Genomic DNA, 25,159 nt, shown 5'->3' with positions numbered 1-25,159 from the left:
TACACTACTAAATATTTTTACACTCCAGTTGCTCATGTCAGTTTGTGTATGCTAGGTATTTCTTAAGCTGGGCGTACACTGCGATGTTTGGCCCATTTTCAGCCGATTTTTCACTCGTGCGACTATTTTTGCGATCGGGCCGAGTTTCGGCTCAATCGTGTGTCATGCATCGTATAGTTTACACAGGTAAACGAGGAGCGATTCACACCTCACGACCAACTCCTGATCAGAAATCGCAGTGTCGCAAGAATATCAAACATGTTTGAAATTCAAATTGCTCCTCGTGAGAGTATCGCACTGTTGAAGCAGCTCCACGAGCCGACTCTCCGCAACCTCTCACACTGCGCATGTGCGAACGGCAGAAGAGGACGTAAAATCAAGCATTTCTTTGTCCATGCACGTCGCCTTTTTTTAGGTGTTTCCAGACACAGAATGGCACAAATTGCCAAGGCAGCGCGTTTTTTTTGGTGGACATTTCAGGTGAGCATCTCTCCACTTCCGGGCTCTTATACTTTTTCTTCTCCCGTTTTTATGATGCAGTTCCAGATACAAGAGTCCGATATGTGGTGCAAGGACGTACAGTGTGAGCAGTCGGGTCGTATAGTGTGAGTATGTGAGCTGTGAACTTGCGATTTAGTAAACCCTGCGATTTAGTCATACAGTTTGAGCTGGAGCTGAGTTACACGATTTAAAATATCGTACAGTGTACGCCCAGCTTTACCCTATTCTTGAGGGAAGACAGGCCTTCCCAGAAAGCTTCAACTTCAAATTCCTGGGACTCTGGAACCTCCATCAATTGGTAGTCCTGGAACTCCTCAGCAAGTTTGTCTTGTTCCTCAGGTGCTTCGTATGGAAGCATTTTGGGAAACCTAAATGATTATACTTAAACACAGGATAAGATGGTGCAATATCCTATGCCACTCCCATACCCCTCACAAGGCCCTACCGCCCATCTTCTCTCCAACAACCATAACCGTGCATGTTATTAACCAACCAACCACTATTAGAACACTGCAACATCTATGAACTGATACTGGCTCGGCAAGGATCCAGAAACACAGCGTACTATGTTCATGGTCCATTGCTTCAACTGCCAAGTATTCAGATCACCACATCAACCTGGACTGACCTTCAAACAAAACAACAACGACACATCCTATACACACAACACTTGTTTGAGCAGAACACAACAACAGCTACAATCTGATACTGGCTCAGCAAGGATCCAGAATCACAGCGTACTATGTTCATGGTCCGTTGCCTCGACTGCCAAGTACTCAGACCACAACACAGCCCTGGACAGACCTTCACGCAAAGTAACAACGACGCCCACAACCACTTGCAAGCTCTTCACTGGGGTCACTGGGGAGGTGGGCACCTCCCTTCATTGGTGTTTCATTGATTTGAGCCCACAACACCTCCAGGAGGCTCAACGGTGAGGGCTGGCGATGTTAGTGACATTAGATGAAAAACTGATGGCATAAAAAGAGCTGAACCCCGACTGTACCTCTTCATAGAGAATAAAAACAGATTGTTTCTCCCTCTGAAGTAGCAAATTAAGGAAGGTGAAGGTTGGCAATGTTGCCTGATAGAAGAGGAGGTACACTTCAGTCATTGGATTAGAGAAGGCACCCGCAAGCCTTTTGAACCATGGCTGTTTCTCATATGAAAAGACAAAAAACACAATTGTACATATTATTCATTCATTTGACAATCTCTTAAAGAACCTTGCATTCATGTCAGTAACACATGCAACTTACTTGCTGACTGGAAATAGCTGCAGAGTGGCTTGTATTGCCTCAGAACACGATTCAAGCACCGCTCCAGGCTCAGCCAACGGATGGAGATGTGTGACAGTATCTCCATGTATTCGGACTCGTAAGTCACAGAATTCTGTAATGTGATTGATTATTTCAGTGTGATGAAAGTTATTGCATTCCACTTGCACACTATTTTAGTGCTAAAATCACCAACCTGTGAAGTATTATCAACTTCACAGGTTGGTGATTATCAACTTTATCCTTTCTTCTTCTTCCATAGTCTCCTCTTCTCTCTCTTTCACTATATACAAAGTCTTCTCTGTCAGAGTGGGAGATGAAGGAGACGGAATCTCCCGCGGATGTTTTATGATGGCGGACCCAAGCGCCTCGTCCGTGCACTGAATGATCGCACACACGCCGAGGAAACAGAGACACGGCGCGCCGTGTATTCAGTGCCGACGTAGAGGGTGAAACTGAAGGTACTTGTGGAGAAACTTGATGTGTTAAATAGAGGAGAACTGAAAACAATCACGGAAATACTTCACGCGTTTAACGGGGGAAAACAGAAAACAATCGCGGAAATACTCAACACGTAAATGAACAAGCAAAAACTCAGCAGTCTCACGAGCGGAGGGGAGTTTCGGCAGGGCTACAAACTTAGCGGACTTGGAAAGGTGTGACCATGGATGTGAAGGGACCGGAAACGGGTGGAGCAGCCCCACAGGCTTAGTTTGTGGGCTTTTCCCCTGGGCGCACACAGCGCAAGCCCCCACAAAGTTGCCCACAGACTTGTCCATGTTGGGCCACCAAAAGCGATGCCTGATTAATTCAAGGGTGTGCGGCGAACGGTGAGGCGTGGGCCCATTTCATAACCTGCCCAAGCACCCGGGCCGGGACGTAGAGCCGACCCGCTGGTCCTCCCCCAGGATCGGGATCTCTGGCCAAGGCCCGTCTAACGGTGGCTTCAATGTCCCACTGGACGGGAGCCACAATCTTGGCAGGGGGAATCACGGTCCCTGCGCAGGTGTGAACAGAGGACGGTTCCCACAAGCGAGAGAGGGCATTGGGCTTGGTGTTTTTAGACCCGGGCCGGTACAACAAGGTGAAGTCAAACCTCTCAAAGAAGAGCGACCACCTAGCCTGCCTCGGGTTGAGCCTTTTAGCCTGCTGGAGGTATGCCAAATTCTTGTGGTCGGTTCAGACCACAAAAGGGTGTTTGGCACCCTCCAGCCAATGCCTCCACTTCTCGAGGGCCAATTTGACGGCCAGGAGCTCCTTATCGTAGTTGCGCTCAGGCGGAGTGAGACGGTGGGAGTAGAAGGCGCAGGGGTGGAGTTTAGGAGGGCTCCCACACCGTTGAGACAGGATGGCCCCCACCCCTGCCTCAGAGGCATCGACCTCCACAATAAAGGGGAGGTCGGGATCAGGCATACGGAGCACAGGGGCGGAGACAAACCGTCCCTTGAGATCATCAAATGCAGCCTGGGCCTGGGAGGTCCAACTGAAACCCCTAAGGATTTTACTGGTGAAAGCAGAGAGGGGGGCCGCCACAGAACCATAGTTCTTAATGAACTAGCGGTAGAAGTGGGCAAACCCCAAGAAGCGCAGCACCTGACGGACCGATGTGGGCACAGGCCAGGAGGCTACGGCTTTGGCCTTCGCTGGGTTCATGGCCAACTTGCCCTTGGAGACACGTATGGAACGCTGACTTCTCCAGTTTGACATATAGGTGGTTCTCCAGCAACAACTGGAGAACCCTCTTGACGTGCCCTATGTGTTCATCGAGTGACCGACTGTAAATCAGTATGTCATCGAGGTAGACGAACACATAGTGGTCCAAAGTCTCCCTCAAGACCTCATTAATGTACCGCTGGAAGACAGCTGGGGCATTCATGAGCCCAAACGGCATCACAAACGACTTCCTGCTTTCCTCCTGTACAGACGCTTTTCTGTCAGCTCTGCCTGTCCTTTCATTTATTTGAGTTATATCTACAAGTTAAAGTTATTTTTACAAGTTAAAAGGATCCATTACTCATTACTTCACTTGGTAAGCTTTTTTACATTCATCTATAAAGGATAATTTAGCATTTTTTACATTCCAACAGTCCGACACTGCGAGTGAGCTGTTTTTTGCGCCTCAACCTTGTGAGTGGTTTTTGTGCACTGTTTTATCAGCAGCTAATACTGTTTTCAGCTGTGAAATACCTGCCAGAACTTCTTGGGTGTTAATTTTGCACTTTGGATTTTTAACTTGGATATTTGAGCCTTGTGTGCCCGGTGCTTTTGCGATTATGGCTCATGCTTCCACATCATCTATTTGCTCTGAGTGTATCAAACTCTCTCAGAGGGTTGCAGAATTTCAGGAAAGAATCTATACCTTACATTCTATAAGGGAAGAGGAAGAATATCTGGACTCTATTCTTGCCACACAAACCGCTGACAAAACCATCCCTGTGACTGGCAAAGAAAAAGACGTTTCTCTCCATTGTCGCTGGGATGTACTGGGGGCAAAGCCTAAGCTCATCTTAGCCTCAACTCCTAATCCCGTTAACAACAACAATGATAAGGGCTGAACTGTTGTTCGGGGGAAGGAACGTAGCAGAAACCAGCACAGCAGCGGCGGCAAGCAGCAATCTTCAGAACAGACCATTCTTCTCGATAACAGATATGAAGCTCTCGCCTCAACTGAAGTAGCAGGAACTGAGCAGTCTCATCACAACATACTGCCTCCCTCTCCAGGACATCAAGGACATCAAGCACACCCCAATCAGCATCAGAGATCTGACTCCAGTCTGGCTGCTAAGCATGCAAATAACTTTGGCCATTTGCGGACCAACCACCAGGCTGCCAACTGTGTTAGCCAGCAGCATGCTAACAAGCATGCTAAGAGTCATCCCAACCACCAGCTTGCAATTCGTGCCAATCGACAGCTATCTAATAAGTATGCTAATAGGGTTAGCCATCAGGATGCTAACCATGTTGGCCATCGGGGTGGTAACCATGCTAACCATCGGGATGCTAACCATGTTAGCCGCCGAGGCATTAACGGTGAAAGGAGACGAGGAACACCGCCACAGCCTAAAACGCTGCTAATTGGGGACTCAGTCATCAGAGATGTATGGAGCAACAGTATTAAGGCCTTTTGCTTTCCTCTTGTTACTGTCTGTGAAGTGATACCTATGATTCCACACATATTGCATGACCATCCAGCTATGGAAAGACTGATTGTACATGTCGGCTCTAGCGATGTTTACAAACAACAGTCTGAGATTCTGAAACAGGATTTTAACCATCTTCCCAGTGTGAAGTGTTCATTTCTGGACCGATACCAACTGCACATCGAGGCAGTGGTCACTTTACCAGACTGCTGGCTCTAAACAGCTGGCTCACTATAGCCTGTGCTCATTGGAAGGTAAACTTCATTGACAATTTCAACATCTTTTGAAGGCGTCCTGAGCTTTTTAAACCTGATCAGCTTCACCCTAACAGGGCTGGGACTCAAATGCTTGTGGATAATCTAATGTATGGAATCACTCACATGCAGAACCTGCACCCAACCGCCAGCAGTAACGTCAGTATTGTCAGTCAAAGGAGCCCACCATCTCCTGTCAGAAAATCTGTCCACAGTCTCAGAGGTAAACTCCAGGAGAGTGAAGAGGTCTTGTAGGAACTCACCTACTTCTCCTGCACACTCAGTGATTTCTCAAGTCTGATACACTGGAACCCATGCTCCTAGTCAGTGCTACATTCCAGTTCTTTTAAATAGCCGGTGGCATGGCTCTCAGAATCAAAATAAAAATGTAATCAGAAGAAAACATAAGGGTACAAAACATTGTAACAAACTAAATTTGATCCCAGTGAAATGCACAAGTGATGTAGGCGATGCTGATCAAACACATCAAGTCTTCAAAGTCTCCTTACTAAACGTCCGCTCACTCACAAACAAGTCTTTTATAATAGCTAAATTAATTGAAGATTACTGTCTGGACTTTCTTTTTCTAACAGAGACTTGGCTTGAAAGCAATGGAGCAATAGTGCTAAATGAAGCTTCGCCTCCCGACTTTAACTATTTTAATGTCTCCAGAGTAAATAAGAGAGGTGGTGGTGTTGCATGTTTTTACCATAAATCATTCTGCTGTAAACAGATCTCATTAGGGGAACATCCTACGTTTGAATATCTGGCAGTACAACTCAACAGTACTTATTCAGTTCTTTTGATTGTTATCTATCATCCTCCCAGACTACATGCAGATTTTCTTGAAGATTTTGAAGAAATGCTTTCAAGGATTTTAATTGATTTTGATTATGTTTTAATTGCTGGGGATTTTAATATTCACATGGATATATCCACAAATCCAATCACTTCAGAATTCATGAGGATGCTTAACTCTTTCGATCTCATACAGCATGTATCAGGCCCAACTCATAAGCATGACCACATTTTAGATTTGATCATTTCTAAATGTATAGAGGTTAATAATACTGAAATTACTGATGTTGCAATCTCTGACCATTTTGGTGTATTTTTCAATATGTCATTATCTACTAGAACACTCAGTGAAAAGCGCACAATAACCAAGCGTTATCTCAGTGATGGCAGTGCCGTGGCCTTCACAGACATGATACAGTCCCTCCCTCCCCTCTCAGAAAATGGGAATGAGCTAGAAACATTGAAGACAGAGAAACATTGAAACATTCACACACAGAGTTAGGAACTGTATTGATGCTGTGGCACCAAAGGTAACTAAAATAATCTCTGGTAAAATTAAGATGCCCTGGAGAAACACTCCATCTATTGTAAAATTTAGGCAAGATTGTAGGCAGGCTGAGACACGTTGGCAAAAGTCAAAATTGCAAGTACATTTTGATATTTATAAAACAACATTGCAGAATTACAACAGTGAAGTGAAATCAGCAAGGAAAAACTATTTCTCTACCTTCTATCAATTCATCCAATAATAACTCAGCTGTCTTGTTCAGAAGCATAGATCAGCTAGTAAACCCCACCTCCTGTGGCTTCCCTGAGACAGTTTCAGTTGAAAAATGTGAGGAGTTTGCTGTATTTTTTAGGGACAAGATTACTAGTATAAGGCAGAACATAGCAACAAGCACTAATAGACCATCAACCCTTACATCAGTTACTCAGCCTAACTTTAATATGTCTTATTTCCAAGAAGTTAACATGGTAACACTGCTTGATGTGATCTCATCACTAAAATCTTCTACTTGTGAACTGGACCCTTTACCAACAAGCTTTTTCAAGCAGGTTCTGAGCTCATTAGCAAATGAAGTTCTAACGATTGTTAATCAGTCTCTGCAATTGGGTGAATTCCCTAATTTTTAAAACTGCAATGGTAAAACCACTATTAAAGAACAGAAATCTTGATCCCACAATTCTTAATAATTATCAACCTATATCTAACCTTTCCTTTCTTAGCAAAATAATTGAAAAAGTAGTGTCAATCCAGTTGAATGACTATGTCAAAGTAAATCAAATAAATTACACTTTTCAATCTGGTTTCAGAGCTCTCCACAGCACTGAAACAGCCCTAGTTAAGGTAGTAAATGACTTGAGATTGAATAAGGATGCAGGCAAACTCTCAGTCCTTTTTCTGCTAGATTTAAGCGCCGCTTTTGACACCGTTGATCATGAAATATTTCTTGATCGACTACAGAGCTGGGTAGGCCTTAGTGGCTTAGTCTTAGACTGGTTTAGATCATACCTAACTGGGCGTGATTACTATGTAGCATTAGGTACCTCTTCCTCCACACGTCAAAAAATAACTTGTGGCGTCCCCCAAGGATCAATTCTTGGGCCGTTACTATTCAACCTATATATGCTTCCGTTATCACACATCATTAATAAACATGGTATTAGTTATCATCAATATGCAGATGACACTCAACTTTATATCTCGCTAGAACCTAAAGCCCTAAAATCAATTTGCTCACTGTTTGACTGCATAGATGATATACAGACATGGATGTCTGACAATTTTCTACAGTTAAATAAACAGAAGACAGAGGTTCTTGTTCTTGGCAGTGATTCACAAAGGAATGATGTCCAGACTTATTTAAATCAAATGAATCTAAATGCCAATGTGTTAAGAACCTGGGCGTCACCTTTGATAATGAGCTCAACTTCAAATCACACATCATGACTACATGCAAGACAGCTTACTTTCACCTTCGAAACATCGCTAAGGTACGAGATATGCTCTCTCCTGCTGCCAGTGAAAAACTTGTCCATGCATTTATCACATCAAGGCTAGATTATTGTAACGCTGTTCTATCTGCTCTTCCAAAGAGCTCTATTTCGCACCTACAGCGAGTTCAGAACGCGGCTGCAAGGGTTCTGACCCGCAGGAGAAAGAGAGATCATATTACACCTGCATTCCACTCACTGCACTGGTTACCTGTCAGCTTTAGAATAGATTTTAAGGTTCTAGTCAGAGGTGGGTAGAGTATTCATCAATTTTACTCAAGTAAAAGTACTGTTACTTGAACCAAATGTTACTCAAGTAAAAGTATGCATCCCAAAAATTTACTTGAGTAAAAGTAAAAAAGCACTTTGATTAAAAGCTAATCAAGTAGTGAGTAAATGCATGAGTACTGTCTCGTGTCAGTAAATTACATCATGGGAAATTGAATTACGGGAAACAATGACTTTTAATGATAAAAATAATTTACTATAAATAAATATTATATATATATATATATATATATATATATATATATATATATATATATATATATATATAAATTATTTATTATAAATAATGTGTATTTTTGTTTGTTCCTAATTATTAGGCCTGTGTAACTTTAATGTGTTCCACAAAGGCACTAACTGATGAGACTGTCAGCCAATACGTGTAGCTACAACTTGACACCAACTGAATAAATTTGTAGCAGACTTAATCATCCTATATTGCTAGTGTGTACAATCAGTGTGTGAACTGGTTTTTAGTATTGCACTGCGTTACATTTAATAATTACATCATATAAACGTTATGCCTCAGAGATATAGCATTACACAAAATTATACATACAGCAAACTTATCACATCGTGTTTCCTCATATTTGATGTTGAGTTCTTGTAGGCTGAAATATCCACACGTTTGCAGACACAATTGGCAGCGCCAAGGTTGCAAACTCTCACGCATTGAGCGTGAGACGCACGCATTTGGCTGTCTTCACACGCTTACACGCCACACATCCGATTTCTCACGATTTCTTTTTTTCTCAAAAAAATCTAGTTTATTTACCTCAGATCCACATCTATCATTCAATGAGTTACTAGTTCGCTCTGGCGCCAACCACTGGCGATCGATCGATTGCGATATAATACTTTGTGTCCATTTTACACCCCCCGTCAACAATATACGTTCACCACCCAAACCCCCACCCCGGTTTAAATCTCACTAAAAGTGATCTTGAAAACTTGGCAACCCTGCAGCGCATTATATAGCTGTCCTTTTACACGTTTGTAATGTAAACATTGGCTGTATGAGGTCAGGGATGCTCGGGAGGTTTTTCTGTCACTTTCTTGCTACGGTGGAGAAAGTTTGCGTATGTGATCACGTGATTGACCGGCTTCATTTGATTGGTCACTCATACTCGGGTAACAAGACGTTGGTCAGTCACTGAAAAGACTAATTATTTACTAAACGAAAGTAACGGTAGCGCGCGGCACAAATCCGATTGTAACGGAGTAAAAGTCGCGTTTTTCTCACCACATATTTACTCAAGTAAAAGTAGAAGTCTTTCATATTAAAACTACTCCTACAAGTACATTTTTGTCCAAAAAGCTACTTGAGTAAATGTAACGCGTTCCTACCCACCTCTGGTTCTAGTCATGGTTTTTAAATGTCTTCATGGTCTTGCCCCTCTTTACCTCAGTGAAATGATGGTTAGATATGTTCCAGTCAGGTCTCTCAGGTCTTCAAACAGTAATCTACTGGTGATTCCTAAAAGCCGATTAAAGATTGGCGAGGGTGCTTTTAGCCACTATGGCCCAAAGCTCTGGAATTCTCTTCCTGAAGAGATCAGAGGCATTTCATCCCTGCATAGTTTTAAGAACAGTCTCAAAACATTCCTGTTTAGATACGCTTTTAGTTAGGAAATTCTCAATCTTATTTACTTTATTACATTGTTGTCTATTATTTTCTAAATCCAATTATCTTAATAGTTTTATCTTATTTACTTTACTTTTTATTATCTTATTTACTTTACTTTTTTACTTTTTATGATATTTTAATATTTTTATCTTTAATTTCTTTTAAATTCTTTTTGTCTTATCTCCTTTTAATGTTTATTTTATTTATACTGTAAAGCACTTTGAGTTGCATGTATGTATGAAATGTGCTATACAAATAAAGATTATTATTATTATTATTAATAATATTATCATCACAAGGTACTCGTAGTGACCGGACGGGGTAGTGAAAGCCGTCTTCCATTCGTCCCCCTCACGTACCCTGATGAGATTGTATGCACTGCGCAAGTCCAGCTTGGTGAAAATGGTAGCTTGCTGCAGTGCTTCAAAGGCCGATGGCATGAGGGGTAAAGGGTGCCTGTCTTTAATGGTGATCTTGTTGAGCCCCCGGTAATCGTTGCACAGCCATAAACCTCCATCCTTTTTCCTCTTAGAAAAAAAGGGAAGAAAAAAATCCATCAGCCCCTGGGGACTGTCGGCCCACCGGGCAAATGCCCGGTACGCCAAATTACCAGTCCAGCCCTGCGTTACGTGCAAATGTCGTCATTACAAATATTTTGTTTGGGCGGCTCATTCTTCCTTGCAAAACGCCATCTAGCGTTAATTATGTGTCAGTACCAGCTTCCCTGTGTAAATACTCTGTGGTCTTTTAACTGCCCGAGGCGCGCTTTAAGTAGGTGAAAACAACACGGCGCTAGTAGTAAGTGGTGAAAGCGGTCAGATAACCGGCCCTCCGTGCTTCTAGGTATAAGTATGTAAATGAGGCGCGGCACTTCTAGTGTTAATAACCTAAAATAGTTAGGCCACGAGGTCAGCGCCATCTTACTATGATCATAACGGTTAAATCATTCTAAAATCGGTTTCTAAAGTAGCGTATTCATGGCGCATAGTTTTTCTTCTCTTTCAACCCTCAATCCACATCAATTTATCGACTAATATCTGCTATTAATACAAAACTAACATGTTTAATATCCTCGTTATCAGAATCAAAGCCGTGCTCATTACCACTTCAGTGACCAGAATATCTGTTGTGACCGTTCCGCTTCAAACACTAAGCACACTGTAACAAATTGACTGTAGAATGGACAGTAAATAACTGGCAAAAAAGTTGCCAATAATCTACTGTAAAAGTGTTAATTACTGTAAAAATAATTACAGTACACTGTAAAAAACCTATAGAATCTACTCAATAAATGTGAGGTAACAATTTGCACTCAGTTTGTTTGGGTATATTTTACTCAGTTTGTTTGGGTATATTTTACCTCATATTTTGAATAAGGACTACCTAACTAACAGCTGTGACACACTAAAAGAAATTGGTTAAAGTCTACACAACATTTTCAATACATTATACCACCAGTTACTTATAAAAATTGAGTAACTAACACTTTTTTGTTAGTAGTCAATTAATCTAATTATTAAATTTAATATTAGATTGATCAAGATTGATCATGTATATTTCTTTTAATTAACTATTTGTTAATAATAAAGGTACAAAAGACCCAACTTCACTCAGCATATTCAACTGAAACTTTATTCAGCATTTGAAAACAAGGTTTTTTCTGCTTCCAAATAAAAACAATGGTCCAATGTTCACTGATTTTTGTGGTAATAGATTGGTCAAATAAAAATAACTTATCTACTTCACAATCACATGCTTCAATATAGACAATGAGGTACATAATTCAGAACTACTTTGTACCACCATTCCACCACTGCTGAATTACAGAAGCAATGAACTTGAACGCAAACATTTCACTCCATTAGTTTATTTTTAAGGCTTTGGACCTTCTTGAGCAGCTTTGCTCCGTCAAGTTCCAAAAAAAGTTTCTGGAATACCTCAAAAGTGTACTTCAGCTTCTTGGGGTACTCAAGATTGAGGGCATAGATCAATCCCATCAACAGCATACATGCCCTCGTTCGGTTTCTACACCCATGCAGCACTTGGTTCCCTTCAATGACAATAGTCACATCTACTGGACTGGCGAACGTAAGTTGTCGAGCGGGGGGGTGTGGCGAACGTAAGTTGTTGAGTATGTTGTGCCAGTTGAGTATGATGAGGCTCAACTGATGAGGCACAGGGATTCTGTGTCATACAGCGCCGTGCTCAGAGTCCTAGTGCCTGTATAATTAATGGCCCGATTAATGTAATTTAAAAAAAGGGCATTTCCACAGTTTTAAAAAAATATCCCGGGACGCCCGGGACAGGACGTGAAATACGGACATGTCCCGGGAAATACGGACGTTTGGTCACCCTACTTAAACCATTCCCCAGTCAGAACATTTTAGCTAATTTGAAACTTTACCATTAGCTTACAGGTTGCTAGCTTTGGAATTGTGGTTACGTATAGCTAACGTTTTATACAACTAAACACTGCACGTTAATTAGCTTGCTAAAATAGACTGCCTGAGAGGTTACAGCGTGAACTTATGTTTTAACACACAAGCACTGACGACAAAACTTGTCACCGATCTTACTCTTACTTAATGATTACATAATCATTACATAAAACAAATCAGAAAGAATCTCACCTTAAATCCAGCAGCTCACACAACACGTGAAGCATCAATCGCATGAAACTCCCGAGAACCAAGTTGCGCGCGCGGCCTGCCTAGTGCTGTCAAATATAACCTACAGAAAGGAATCTCCCAAAATATAATTTTATAGGGGGCATAAAATAATTTTATATTATTTTATGCCCACTTTACATACAATATATGTACTATTTAGTATTTATTTGGCCCTCAGAAATACATGAATGAGCATTATCATAATGCTCATTCATGTATTTCTGAATTGGGCAAAATTAATACTAAATAGTGCTTTATTTACAGCACAAATCACAATTATGCAAGTGACCTTTCATGTTGTCATTTTGATCAATTAATAGAAACAATTCCAATAATTATTGATAGCCATCCATCCAAATGAATTACAAGCAGTGCTTTATTTATAGAACAAACAACTATTGTGCAAGTGGATGATACGGTTACCTTTTCATGTTGTCATTTTTATAAATAAATGGAAATAATTGTAATTATCAATAATTATCAATAAGGACCCTTCAGGTATTCATTTATTCACTAACAGCACATTAAAAAACAATCAAAACAATGAGGGCATACACATCAACTGCCATTTACATCAACCGTCATAAACGTATATACATAACCACAATAAAAGGAATGATAATGATACACTTTTGAGTATATTCTATTCTATTTTTTTATGTTGCTGCAGTTACTGTTAATATGTAGGTAGTTCCTATAAAAGTTACCCATTATTATCTAGTTTCCTTGCTGCCTAATGTACTTAGGTAAATTTTAAACAATTTGTAGGGGTTGTATATACCACCCTCCAAAGTCGTTTTTTACAGTGTATGTTACTGTAACCCAGGTTACAGTTTTTTTCATGTATTTATATTACAAACATTTCTTGTGTTTTTTACAGCGATTATTTATTGTTCTTGTAATCCAATTTAAAGGAGCACTGCAGGGACGAGGTTAGGGTATTTTTAGTGGTGCTAGAGCACCACCGTGAGGTTGCTCAGCACCCCCTGGCTCAACACATTTTTTAAATATTATATTATGCAAAAAACTTGCTCTGCACCTGCGCAATACTTTGGTATTGTGCCTCTGTGAGCACTGGGGGCTGGGCACCCCTAAAGACCAGATCCTAAAATCGCCCCTGGAGCACTGGCTCTTTGAAGCCAATATAGCAAACTAACAACTACCGGAAGCTCATATCCCCACACATTAGCTACAATATTTCATTAGCCCAAAATGTGTTCAAAGTTGCAAAGCTCGAAAATTTAATTGATTTTTGCGTGCTTACCTTAACCATGATGAATTTCCACACTTTCAAACGTCTGGGAAAGTGAAGCAACGATGACCAACAGCAACAGAATTGAATGCATGTGGAGTTTAATCCGCCATGACAAGCATCAAATTCATCAGTGAGACAGGCAACCTGTTGGGGCATGTCTAATGTCTGACGTCACACCAGCATTCTATTTCTGTAGTTAATGTAATGATGACAACATTTCAGTAATTTTTACTAGTTACTACAGTTAAATTTACTGAATTTATTTAACTAAATGTGACGACACAATTACACAGTAACTCCAAGCATTACACTGAATTAAACATGACATGTTTGAGTAATTCTCAGAATTGAGGTATTCATGTAGAAATTACTTAAATTTTCCACATTGTATTTACAAAGACTACTATTGTATTGAGTGCCAAAAACAAATACAAAAAAAAGGAAAAACACAAAGAATCACACATTGAAATATTTGAACCCTTAGACCAGGGGTGTCAAACTCATTTTCACCGCGGGCCACATCAGCATAATCGTTACCCATGGAGGGCCATATGTAACTTATAAATGTACCTATTCCTTAATGTTAAATACCTCTGAATTTATTACTTATTCAAGTTACAAATATTACACATACACACAACTACACACAGCTCTCACACATTTAGACACTAAGGACTCTTATGTTAGAATGCTATTCATTGATTTCAGCTCGGCATTCAACACTATCATTCCACAACAACTCATCCAAACATTAGACAGTATTGGACTGAGCCTCCCAATGTGTAACTGGCTGTTAGACTTTCTGACTGGGAGACCACAGGCAGTACGGGTCGGCAGCAACTCATCCAGTACCATCGTGCTCAACACAGGGGCGCCCCAAGGATGCGTACTGAGCCCCCTTCTATTCACTCTACTGACACACGACTGCACACCAACATACAGCTCCAACTTCTTCTTTAAGTTTGCTGATGATACAACTGTGGTGGGTCTCATCAACAACAACGACGAGACAAATTACAGAAGCGAGGTGAGCCGCCTGGCCAGGTGGTGTGGTCACAACAACCTATATCTGAATGTGCAAAAGACAAAGGAGATAGTTGTGGACTTGAGGAAGTTGCCCTCCCAGCATGCTCCTCTGAACATCAATGGTACCGCTGTGGAGAGAGAGAGCAGCACAAGTTCCTGGGTGTAGACATCTCAGAGGACCTGTCCTGGAGTAAGAACACCGCATCTCTTAATTTTTTATTTTTTATTTTTTTCTCTAGCCAAGAAAGCCCACCTGCGCCTGTACTTTCTCCGCAAGCTGAGAAGAGCCAGTGCTCCACCCCCCCATCTTGTGCACCTTCTATAGAGGAGCCATCGAGAGTGTCATGACCAGCTGCATCACAGTCTGGTACGGCACCTGCACAGCATCCTGTCGCAAGTCCCTACAGCGCATCGTGAGAGCAGCTGAGAGGATCGTGGGCACCTCACTCCCTTCTCTACAGGACCTTCAAGACTCCCACCTCACTCGGAGAGCCCTAAACATAGTGGGTGATCCGACACACCCCATGTACAGCTACTTCAACCTACTGCCATCAGGGAGGAGACTACGAAGTCTACAAGCCAGAACCAGTAGTCTGAGGGACAGCTTCGTTCACCAGGCAGTCAGGAGGATCAACTCACTCCCTGCTCTTCCACTCTTTCATCCTTAAAAACAAGACACATCTCAAACAAATGACAACAACACTTAATACCAAGTCCCACTAAAATCTGAGACAAACTGGTTCTACACCCATCACTGTAGAAGTCTAACGCTCACTCAATTTGCACTCCTGTTACATTTGCACATTATATTTATAATTCATTGCATATGCCTTGAATGTAAATTTCAGAGACCTCTATTTATTTTATTATATATATATATATATACACAACCCAGCTATATTTTTTATCGTTACTATTGTACTTACCGTTACTATTGTACTTACCGTTACTAGTGTACTACTATTCCTTTTTTTTACTGTTTTAGTCAATGTTAATTTTAAGTAAATGTTTACCGCTGCACTATGGAGTCTGAGAGTAACGAAATTTCAATCCTGTGTATGTCCCGCACTTATCACAGATTTGACAATAAAGTTGACTTTGACATATATTTGCGTAAATGTAAAAAAATGTTTGCTTGTTGCTCTGTTATTATAACATAAATCCTTTACATTTATTAGGTTATGAAACCCACATTACTCCATCAATCAACGATCAAACTATCCAAGTGAATAAAGAAAAATTGATCAAAAAGACTGAAGTGCGGCGATTTCTTCAGCCAAAACTAAGCTTTTACTGCCGCTTCTTTTGTGGTTGTGAACACATTCTGTTGTGATCGCACTTTGCTTTTTTATTCTTTGACAATTCGTCGTTTTTATTGATGGCTAATTTGGGCATACTTAGCTCCGTGTTTGGTCGCAAAATGCCGCCGTATATTGTACTCTTTGACATCTGCCACCGATTCATACCCGGTTTTCTCCTTGAAGCACAAACATCGCTTTCCCATCTTTCTTAAAACACCCTTCTATCTGCATCTATGTTTCTCTTCCTAGACATTTTGGGATCATTATTTGTATTTCTCAATTACACTTATTGGGAAAATCGCATCGATATGGAAACACCAAGTGTCGAGATGCCGTCACTTCGCGGGTAACATAATTGTGGGAAATGTAGTTTTTGCTCATTTTAACTTTTTATTTTTTGACAATTTGGCTTTTTAAGCTCTCGCCACATAAAATGACATGGCGGGCCACATTTGGCCCGCGGGCATTGAGTTTGACACCTGTGCCTTAGACTAACCCCCCACCCTAGGGTGTTTCTTATTTGGGGTTAAAATTATATATTTTTTTCCAGTGGGCCACCCACTGAAATGGTTCATTTTGGTGAGAAAATAAATGTGTAAAAATTTCAAGGGGAAAAAAACATTTTTACTGGGCGCTACCAGTCATTGAAATTTAAGGCATATTTTACTATGCGCTCTTAGTCATTAACATAGGAAAAAATCATAAAACCGATGGAGACTGGTGATAATGACTCATTTACTTGGTACACATTTATTTACTTATTACATGCATTAAAAACATCCATTTTCTGTCATTGCATTTCTACTTATTTATTAAAAGACGTTGCATTGGCATGGGCAATATCGAATAGTTCTTCTAACCCTTCATTCCATTGGTCTTCCTTTTGTTTCAAATAATCTGAACGCTTAGCTTTATTCTCTTTATTTTTCTTCAACTTTTCCCATTCCTTGTAAATGTTTTCGATTTTAGGGACAACGTGCTTCTTTAATTGCACTGGTATTCGGGCCTTTGACCAAACTTCAAAAACATAATTTGCTGTGGAATGTAATGCTTCCCTAATGCTTTGCTTGGCAATCTGCTTATAATGGAAGAAAAGGGCCAACACTTCCCTTTTTGAAGGAAGCATAACACTGTCTAAAGAAGAGGACATCTGTCCAATAAGCCATATCTCAGTTTTCTTTCTGGTAGCTATCGTTGAACTGGTTGATGAAGCCATCATTGTACCTGCAAAAGGAACAATTAAGCATTATAGACACAATTCTGCACACTAAAAGTAAAAAAATTACTAGTTAAAAGAGGTTTGTATGCTAAGCACCAACCACTTTTGTTGCATAACATCATATGCAACATAAGCATTTTTAGGGTACATTTGCGCAATACTGTAGGGTCGGTAGCGACCCCTAAAAATCATTCTTAAAAAAAAAAAAAAAGGTATTACTTTTTTATGATAATGAACCAAATGGCAGGGTGGCCCATGCAAAAATCGAATCTTCAAAAATAAGAAACACCCTACCCCCACCCCTTACTCAGCAAAAAACCTATGGGGCTTGTACCGATCCACCCGATAGGGGAGCAGCAACCAACCATGCAACCCAACTTCCCAGAACAACTGCCAATACCCGTCAACCATGCACAAATTTATTTAAAACTTATATTTAACCCACTTAACACAGCAACACAAAAGAAAACACTGAATTACCAGTATTACTATAAATGTTCATTCAGTTCACTCTAATCTTGTTTCAGACTTGTTTACAGTAGTGTGTTAGCATACCCGATTCTCCAAATGCAAGTTATGTTCATCATTAAACAAAATGTTCAGGTATGTCTACGGTAAAACTCCTCCGCGTCATTTGGTGATCGAAACAAGTGTATTTTTCCGTTGTGGAGGACCCGCGTCTTACATGGACCATACTGAAATCCACAAAAAGTTCCTTTTTCGGTATACCGTTTCCTGATAGAGTCGCTGCCGTACGATCTCAACCGAAATGTCCTGAGCAAAAAATAATTGGTTCCCTTGAGTTATGACACGTGGTTTAGCAGAGCGAAGAACAAACTCACGATCCTGAAACTTCAGGAATCGAATGAGAACCGCTCTGTTCTGATTTGGTTTCAGTGGTGCCAGAGTTCGGTGAACTCTCTCCAGAATGAAGGATCTATCCGAGTCCAGCTCCAGCCAACGCGGTAACATGTCCTGAATCTATACTAATCTATCCAGTAATGGTTGGCACAATAACTGACAAAACAGAACTGAATTGACAGAAACTAGACACATGAATCCAGAAATGGTCAGAAAATTAGAAGACATGAGATGAAGGTGGAGACAGAAACAAAATCGGCATGTGGCAAACACCGCCATGGGAACAGAAAACCTAAACAGAACACATGGAGATAAGCATCACAGGAACTGCAACACAGAGTGGTCAAACATGATAAAACCAAACAATTCCATATAAAATCAGATATTTGGCACCCCCATAATTCTATAATTTTGATGAGAAGATTTCTGAGCTTATGTATACTGTAATGATTCTGGGTGGGAAAAATGCAACAATGTCATGGTCATTGTTTTTTGCTTTGTATAGGTACCAAGAGGTCACGTGTGGCTTGAAGGAGATAACCTGCAGAATTCCACAGATTCCAGGAGTTATGGTCCCATTCCCTATGCTCTGATTCGAGGGCGAGTTTGTTTAAAGGTAGAGAGGGAATCATTCCTTCCTCATCTTTCACTGCAGTTCTCAATGCCAAGATATTTTTAGAAATTCACCTACTGAACAAGAATGTGATTTATAAATGAAAACTCAATATAATTTATAAGTGCATTAGGTGCTTCAGAATCATTCTTATCTGTCATTATGTTGCACTGTGCATAACCCTAGAAACAGGTAATCTCATTGCATGAAATGGAAAATACTAAATAAAATAGAAAATACCAAATGAATCGCCAATGGTCTCTCTGTGCCAAATAGCTGATTATAGGGCGGAAGCTTTGCAGTAGGTTGATTGTCCACAAAACCTACTTGTTGTTCTGTTTGTTTTCCAGCTGTGGCCTCCACATAACTTTGGACTACTGAATGAAAGCCCTAATAATGGAAGAATTATATGACATGTGAATAAGTAAATGACAATTACCATGCAAATTATAACTTTTGAATAAATTGATATTATGGTCACTTTCATTCCTAATTTGATCTTAACTGCATTACTAGCTGAATCATGTTTACCCATTATTTTTATTATTTTTTTGTTTTTTATGTTGGTTTTATGTTTATTGAGCTAGAACATAACAAAAAATAAGATAAATGTATACATAAATATAATATGCAGTATGTAGTTAATGATGAAACACCCATTTTCATTCATACCAAAAAAAGTTAATAATAACTGTCAGTGAGAGTAATGATAATGACAAGAGAGAGAGAGTGCTAGAGGTGTGCGCTATTTTTGTGTAAGAATAAAGTACGTCAGTGTTTGCAAGAGTGGACTCCTGCCTCATCCTTCTCGCCGCACCGAACGTGACAGAAAGACGAGCCATCCAAGTATGCCAGGATATGCGACACACGCCAAGAAGGGGAAGAGGCCCAGCAGCCACCACCATGCCTCTTACCCTGCACACCACCGCAAAGCCCCAGTGACCGCCGAGGACACGCAGCAGGACCCTGTGTGCACACACCTGCTGCGTCAAGCTCGAGACAGCAAGGTGGCGTCAATGGCAGACTATTTGCACCAAGCCGTAGTGAGAATATGGGAGGAGAGACACCGCTCTCACTACAGAGACCCCTCCCCCCTAAGAGTAGGCTCCGTGGAGATCTGCACAACGGAGAAGACCCCCGAGAGCGAGTTCAAAGGGTAGGAGTTAGAGGAGGAAGAAGAGAGCCCTCCTTCTTCCATGTACTTGGCACTCTGCCCCCACCGAGTATTACAGAGAGGGCAAGGAGGAAGAAGAAAGCCCTCCTCCTTCCGTGTACTTGGCCCCCACCAAGTATTATAGTGAGGGCGAGGAGGAAGAAAGCCCTCCTCCTTCTGTGTACTCAGCCCCCACCGAGTATTATGGTGAGGGCAAGAAAGAAGAAAGCCCTCTTCCAACCCTGTACTCGGCTCCTGCCGTGCGATATGGAGAGGAAGCGACCCCTCCTCCATTTGAGTGCTCCGATCCGAGTACTCGGATGGTGAGCCAGGCACAGAGGATGATGACTTGAGCCCGGTCCCCTCCGAGTACTCCGGTGAGACCGTGAGGGGAGGAGAGGTCCGAGAGAGAGCATTTCTCCCTATCCCTCCGAGGGGAGCCCGATGGACTGTTCCCGAGTTGAGACCCCGGTAGAGCCAATGATCTGGCGCTCAGACGGCGAAGCTGAGAAGACGGAGGTGAAAACTACCGCTCAGGAGGCCAGATCAGGGGAACGATCACCAGGGGGAGGTGGAGTTCCCCGGTGGGACCCTCGGAGGGGGGAGAGTGAGAGTCGGCAGGCCTATCCTGCAGTGCGCCCCTCGGGGGCTGCCAGAAAGACTGGTCGCATGCCCACCGAAAGGGCTGCCAGCATGTCTGCCAGCCACACCGCACCCAGCGGAGGGTTTGCGACAAGGGCGGAAGGAGGACCGCCTACTGCAGCGCCTGCAGCTCCCGGAGGGTTTCCCCTTCTGGCAGCTCTCCTACAGGCGCAAAGCCTGGCTCTGTTTGTGTGTGTCTGTTCCGATGTTTGTGTCTGTTCCTGTGTTTATCCCGAATCCCCTTTTCCCTTTCGTGCCTCTGTCTGTTAATGTTCCTGTTTGTGTTTTCATGAATGTGCCTTTGTTTGTCTAACGTGTTTTCCCCAGGGAGGGTGTTCTAAGCTGTTTGTGGTGGACTCTTCACCGAGGGTGGTCACCTCCCAAACACTATTCCTATTTCCCACCATCTAGGTAGTTTTTCCTTGCCACTGTCGCCTTTGGCTTGCTCATTAGGGATTTGGACCCATAGTATTGTTAACCTTGTAAATCCTGTAAAGCACTTTGTGACAACATATGTTGTGAAAAGCGCTATACAAATATATTTGATTTGATGTTTTTTCAAGGGGAATTATGTAATTGAAGCCGTTGGTACAGGCAGGGGTCATAACGAGTGAACCATCCAGATTACACAGATACAGAGGCATGATGAATACAGAAAGATACGAACCAGGCAGGGAAATAACAGAGACGGAAATTACCAGAACAAACCACAATAGAACAACCACGAATAACCGACCCAACAAGGACACAGCAAGGGAGCAAGACTCTGGTAAGTTTAATCGCTATAATGAGATTTTGGCTTGTTCAATTCAGCTTAACTCTCCGATATTACAGCGTGAACGAACCAGAGACAGGAATTCCCCTTGCGCTGTGGGTACAAGGGTGTCTTGTCGCTGTAAAAACAAAGAGAAGTTACTTAGATGAGCTCCCTGATAAGCGCTATGTGTCTGCCCGACTTGGTAAACACTACAGGGAAGAGCGACCTGTAGTGCAAGATTCGGGCAGGCGGAATGAATATGCAGACGAGCGTTGGCTTGGCTCTCTGTTGGTTTTCAAGAGTCATTGTGAACTCCCGATGCCTCCGACAAGGCGGAGTCACAATGAAAGCCACAGAGAAGGGGTTGTGTCTGTATGTTCTTCCAGGTGCAGAACAGACCGGGGAAGGAAGACCACGCCCCCGAAGCAGAGCCCCGCCACCACAGCGCATCATGAGGTCAGTACCTGCCCTGAAGAAAACCTCCCTCAACTGATCCTGCCAGCCACTCCCCAAAAGACCCCAAGGATTTTTTTGGGGGGAGTAGTAGCCACTCTCCTTATGAGTGGCTGGCTCGGTTCCCCGAGGACAACAGCCTGGTGGTCCCCCCTCCCGAGGACGTCAGCCCAGTGGTCCCGCCTCCCGAGGACATCAGTTTGGCAGTCCCGCCTCCCGAGGACGTCAGTTTGGCGGTCCCACCCCCCCATTTTCCGAACCCCCTTTTTCCTCTTGTGCCACTTGTATTTCATGTTGCGATGTGTGTGTTGGTAAACGTGCCATTATGTGTGTCTAGTGTGTTTTCCCCCATCTTCCCAGGGAGGGTGTTCTAGGCTGTTCGTGGCAAACTCTCCACCGAGGGTGGTCACCTCCCAAACACAGGACTGAGGGCTCCGGATCCACCCATCGGTGTGGGTTCGGGGTGTTCGGTCCTGTTGGCACCCCGGGACGGGTAGTGCCCTTGGTGAGGGGCTCTGTCACGGTACAGCTCCCGACCCCACCCCTTTGGGCATGTGTTCATGTCGTCTGCGTCTGTGTATCTTCGTGATTGTGGTTGTGTCCAAGTGTGATTATCAGTCTCACCTGTGGCTCGTCTCTCATCACATGGGGTTTCTGTGGTTCGTCTATTTAATGTGCATTCGCGCAGGGTCCTGTGCTCGTCTTTGTCTGAGTGTCACACGTTTGTGTTAAACGTTAGATGTGCGCTGTCTGCGCTTTTTTTGTACACGTAATAAAAGTAACTGCTGTGTTGGAGCCGGTCTTCGTGTCTCGTCCTTCCGCCTGCACATAGCGTTACAATGTGAACCAGCTACACCTAATATTATAAATTGCACACTAGTTTGTTAATAACAAATAAGAGGTATTTAGTAGGGGTGTCATGATTCTCTAAATCAGGGGTACTCAACTGGCTGACCGCAGTCCGGATCCGGACCCGAACGCAGTCCTGTCCGGACCCAATCTCATTCATGATTAACTGGATACGAACCCAAAAAAAACCGTAGCATTTATTTCAGGGCTATTGAAAAAATACTCCGTCACGAGTGTTACGTTCACCACCCCGCTCAACAACTTACGTTCGCCGCCAACCCAACCCCCAGCCACCCGGACCAATTTAGACCGCGGACCAATTTAGTTGAGTACGCCTGCTCTAAATCCTCGATTCGATTGTATTTCTGATTTTAGGGTCACGATTCGATTCTTGATTTAGAGCAGAGAGGCCTATGCCAGTTTCAGATTAGTCTATGGTCAGTCATTGGTTGTCAGAAGGACTAAAGAGTTTAGGAAGTGGAAAACAAAGCATTAAGGATTGGGGCTAACAGAGGTTATCTTGAGGGAGTTACATGATGGCTATGGGAGTTTAAGACAAGGTACTGGACCAATTTCTTGCCTAATAAAAGAGTGAATTTTAGTGGCACTAATGATGTAATAACTAATTGCATCTCAGATGTTGCCAAGTACAATCTTCTATTTCACTCATTTGGGACAGGCAACTTGTTGCGGATGTGCCAGCTTTCTAGCCAAACTGCATAACTGGACTAATCAATTGGAAAGCTGAAGCTGAATTGGTGTATTTTGTCTACACCAAGAGAATTAAAAGTGAACCAATCCTATTTTTTACTTCGTACTTTTGCTAACAAACAAAAACTAGGAACAATACTGTTTAAGATTAATCTAAAATTATATTGTTTGAGTCCAGAATTAAACCACACTCTAAAAATGTAGATATATAAACACAAATACGTTTGTGGGACCAACAGGGTACTTTGGAACAGGTCCCTTAAATATTATAGTATAGTGATATATATATATACAGTTGTGTTCAAAATAATAGCAGTGTGTGTCCTAAACCGCTCTTTTTAGGCCTTTTATATGCCCGGCCAAAGTTGGGGACAGATCAGCAAAACTCAGTTTTGACCAGACATGACATGATCTCTGAGACGATTTCATCAAGAGGCATGACCAACAGTACATTTTCTTTGTCACAGCACTTCCATTTACCTTTAGATTTCTAGCAGCTTGTGACCTGGAGACCCCAATCCACAATGTACCCAGGGAGGTCTGACCTCCTCGATAAATGATGCTGTTGGATAGCGCACACACACCATAGAAAGCCAATCTCTCCTTGCTCAGTTGATCAAGTGGGGCCTTGTGGAGAAGGTCTGGCTTTTGCAGTGCTGGCCATTTTTCAGACCTTGGTGGAGAGTGAAGAAAAATCATAAGAAGCTCCCAAGTAAATATCCCACATGCCACCCCCACCCCACATGCCACAGATTTTGTTAAGATCGACCCACTGCTCCTACCACACTGACCCAGGCCCTTCAGCATCTGATGTTTGTATCACTGTCATCTTTTTTGGCCAGTTTCCATACATTTTCAATTTGGCTGGGGGAGGATAGGTGTGTGTGTGTGTGTGTGTGGGGAGGGGGGGGGGGGGGTCTTTATTCACAGTCACTCTATAAGAGGGAACATCAGTGTCTTCATCAGTAGAAAAGAATAGTAACATATGACATCAATGCCTGAGCCTTTTTCTATAGATATTCTCAGTTTGTTCCAGTTTTAGTTCAACAAATTAACACATGCAGTTCTCGATTTCTGGATTATTATTTTCTGATGCCAGATGATCATATATTTTAGTCTTATGCTATTTTCTGAGCATTCTTTATCTATTATTCTGGTAATCTGTGATTATTAAATGTCCCTGCTCTAATGATCATAAGGGCCCAACTCCCAACTTTACAACTTTACAAATATATTTACAACTTGGTTTCTGAATTCTCCTCTGTATAAAACAAACCAGTAGCTGCATTAATGATAAGAATAACAATAGGTTAATTGATTGATGTACAGTATACAGTGGGTGAGCATTTACAAATCATCTCTTGCTCAACTTGCTGACAGTAACTGTTCCATAATTCATCAGTCAAATAGCAAAGAGGAGTTCAAGATAATAAAACACATCACTCTATTAATGTGTTCAATTTAAATTAAACAGAATATTAATTGGAAGAGCCAGGAAATGGCATTAATGCTGGTCCCTTTCTCATTCCTTCACTTCTCTCATGCTGTAGTCCTTTTTGTTCAACTCTTTTCTGTTTCTATCTGTTCATGCCTAATTAATATGGAAAGGGCATTAAGACTTTTAGACCCAATACTCTGTTAATGCATGTTCATGATTTTAATGAACTGCTCAAATAAAAATATCCCTTCAAGAAAGCTTTTAATTTTTTAATTTTTTTCTCAATGGAGTTAATTTTTATAAAAAGAACATAAGACAATTAAGGTTTTTAAATA

At 42.0% G+C, this 25,159-nt stretch overlaps 1 protein-coding gene across 4 annotated transcripts in view; it reads left to right on the top strand.

Moving 5' to 3' along the window:
- immp1l (inner mitochondrial membrane peptidase subunit 1) overlaps window positions 1–19,605 on the top strand; it is a 70,041-nt gene extending 50,436 nt beyond the window's left edge. For 2 of the 4 annotated variants that reach the window (XM_077023160.1, XM_077023163.1), the window contains exons 5-6: window positions 18,714–18,824; window positions 19,172–19,605. In XM_077023160.1, the coding sequence (XP_076879275.1) occupies window positions 18,714–18,824; window positions 19,172–19,234 (174 nt within the window). In that variant the 3' untranslated portion in view covers window positions 19,235–19,605. Of the gene's footprint in view, window positions 1–540; window positions 606–18,244; window positions 18,313–18,713; window positions 18,825–19,171 lie in introns of all 4 variants that reach the window. The other 2 variants (XM_077023162.1, XM_077023161.1) reach the window with 2 other exon arrangements.
- The last annotated feature ends 5,554 nt before the right edge of the window (window positions 19,606–25,159 follow it).

The sequence above is a fragment of the Brachyhypopomus gauderio genome, chromosome 12 (assembly GCF_052324685.1).
Source record: "Brachyhypopomus gauderio isolate BG-103 chromosome 12, BGAUD_0.2, whole genome shotgun sequence".
Taxonomy (NCBI): domain Eukaryota; kingdom Metazoa; phylum Chordata; class Actinopteri; order Gymnotiformes; family Hypopomidae; genus Brachyhypopomus; species Brachyhypopomus gauderio.
Note: the sequence above shows the minus strand (reverse complement) of the source record. Positions and strands in the feature narration are given on the sequence as shown.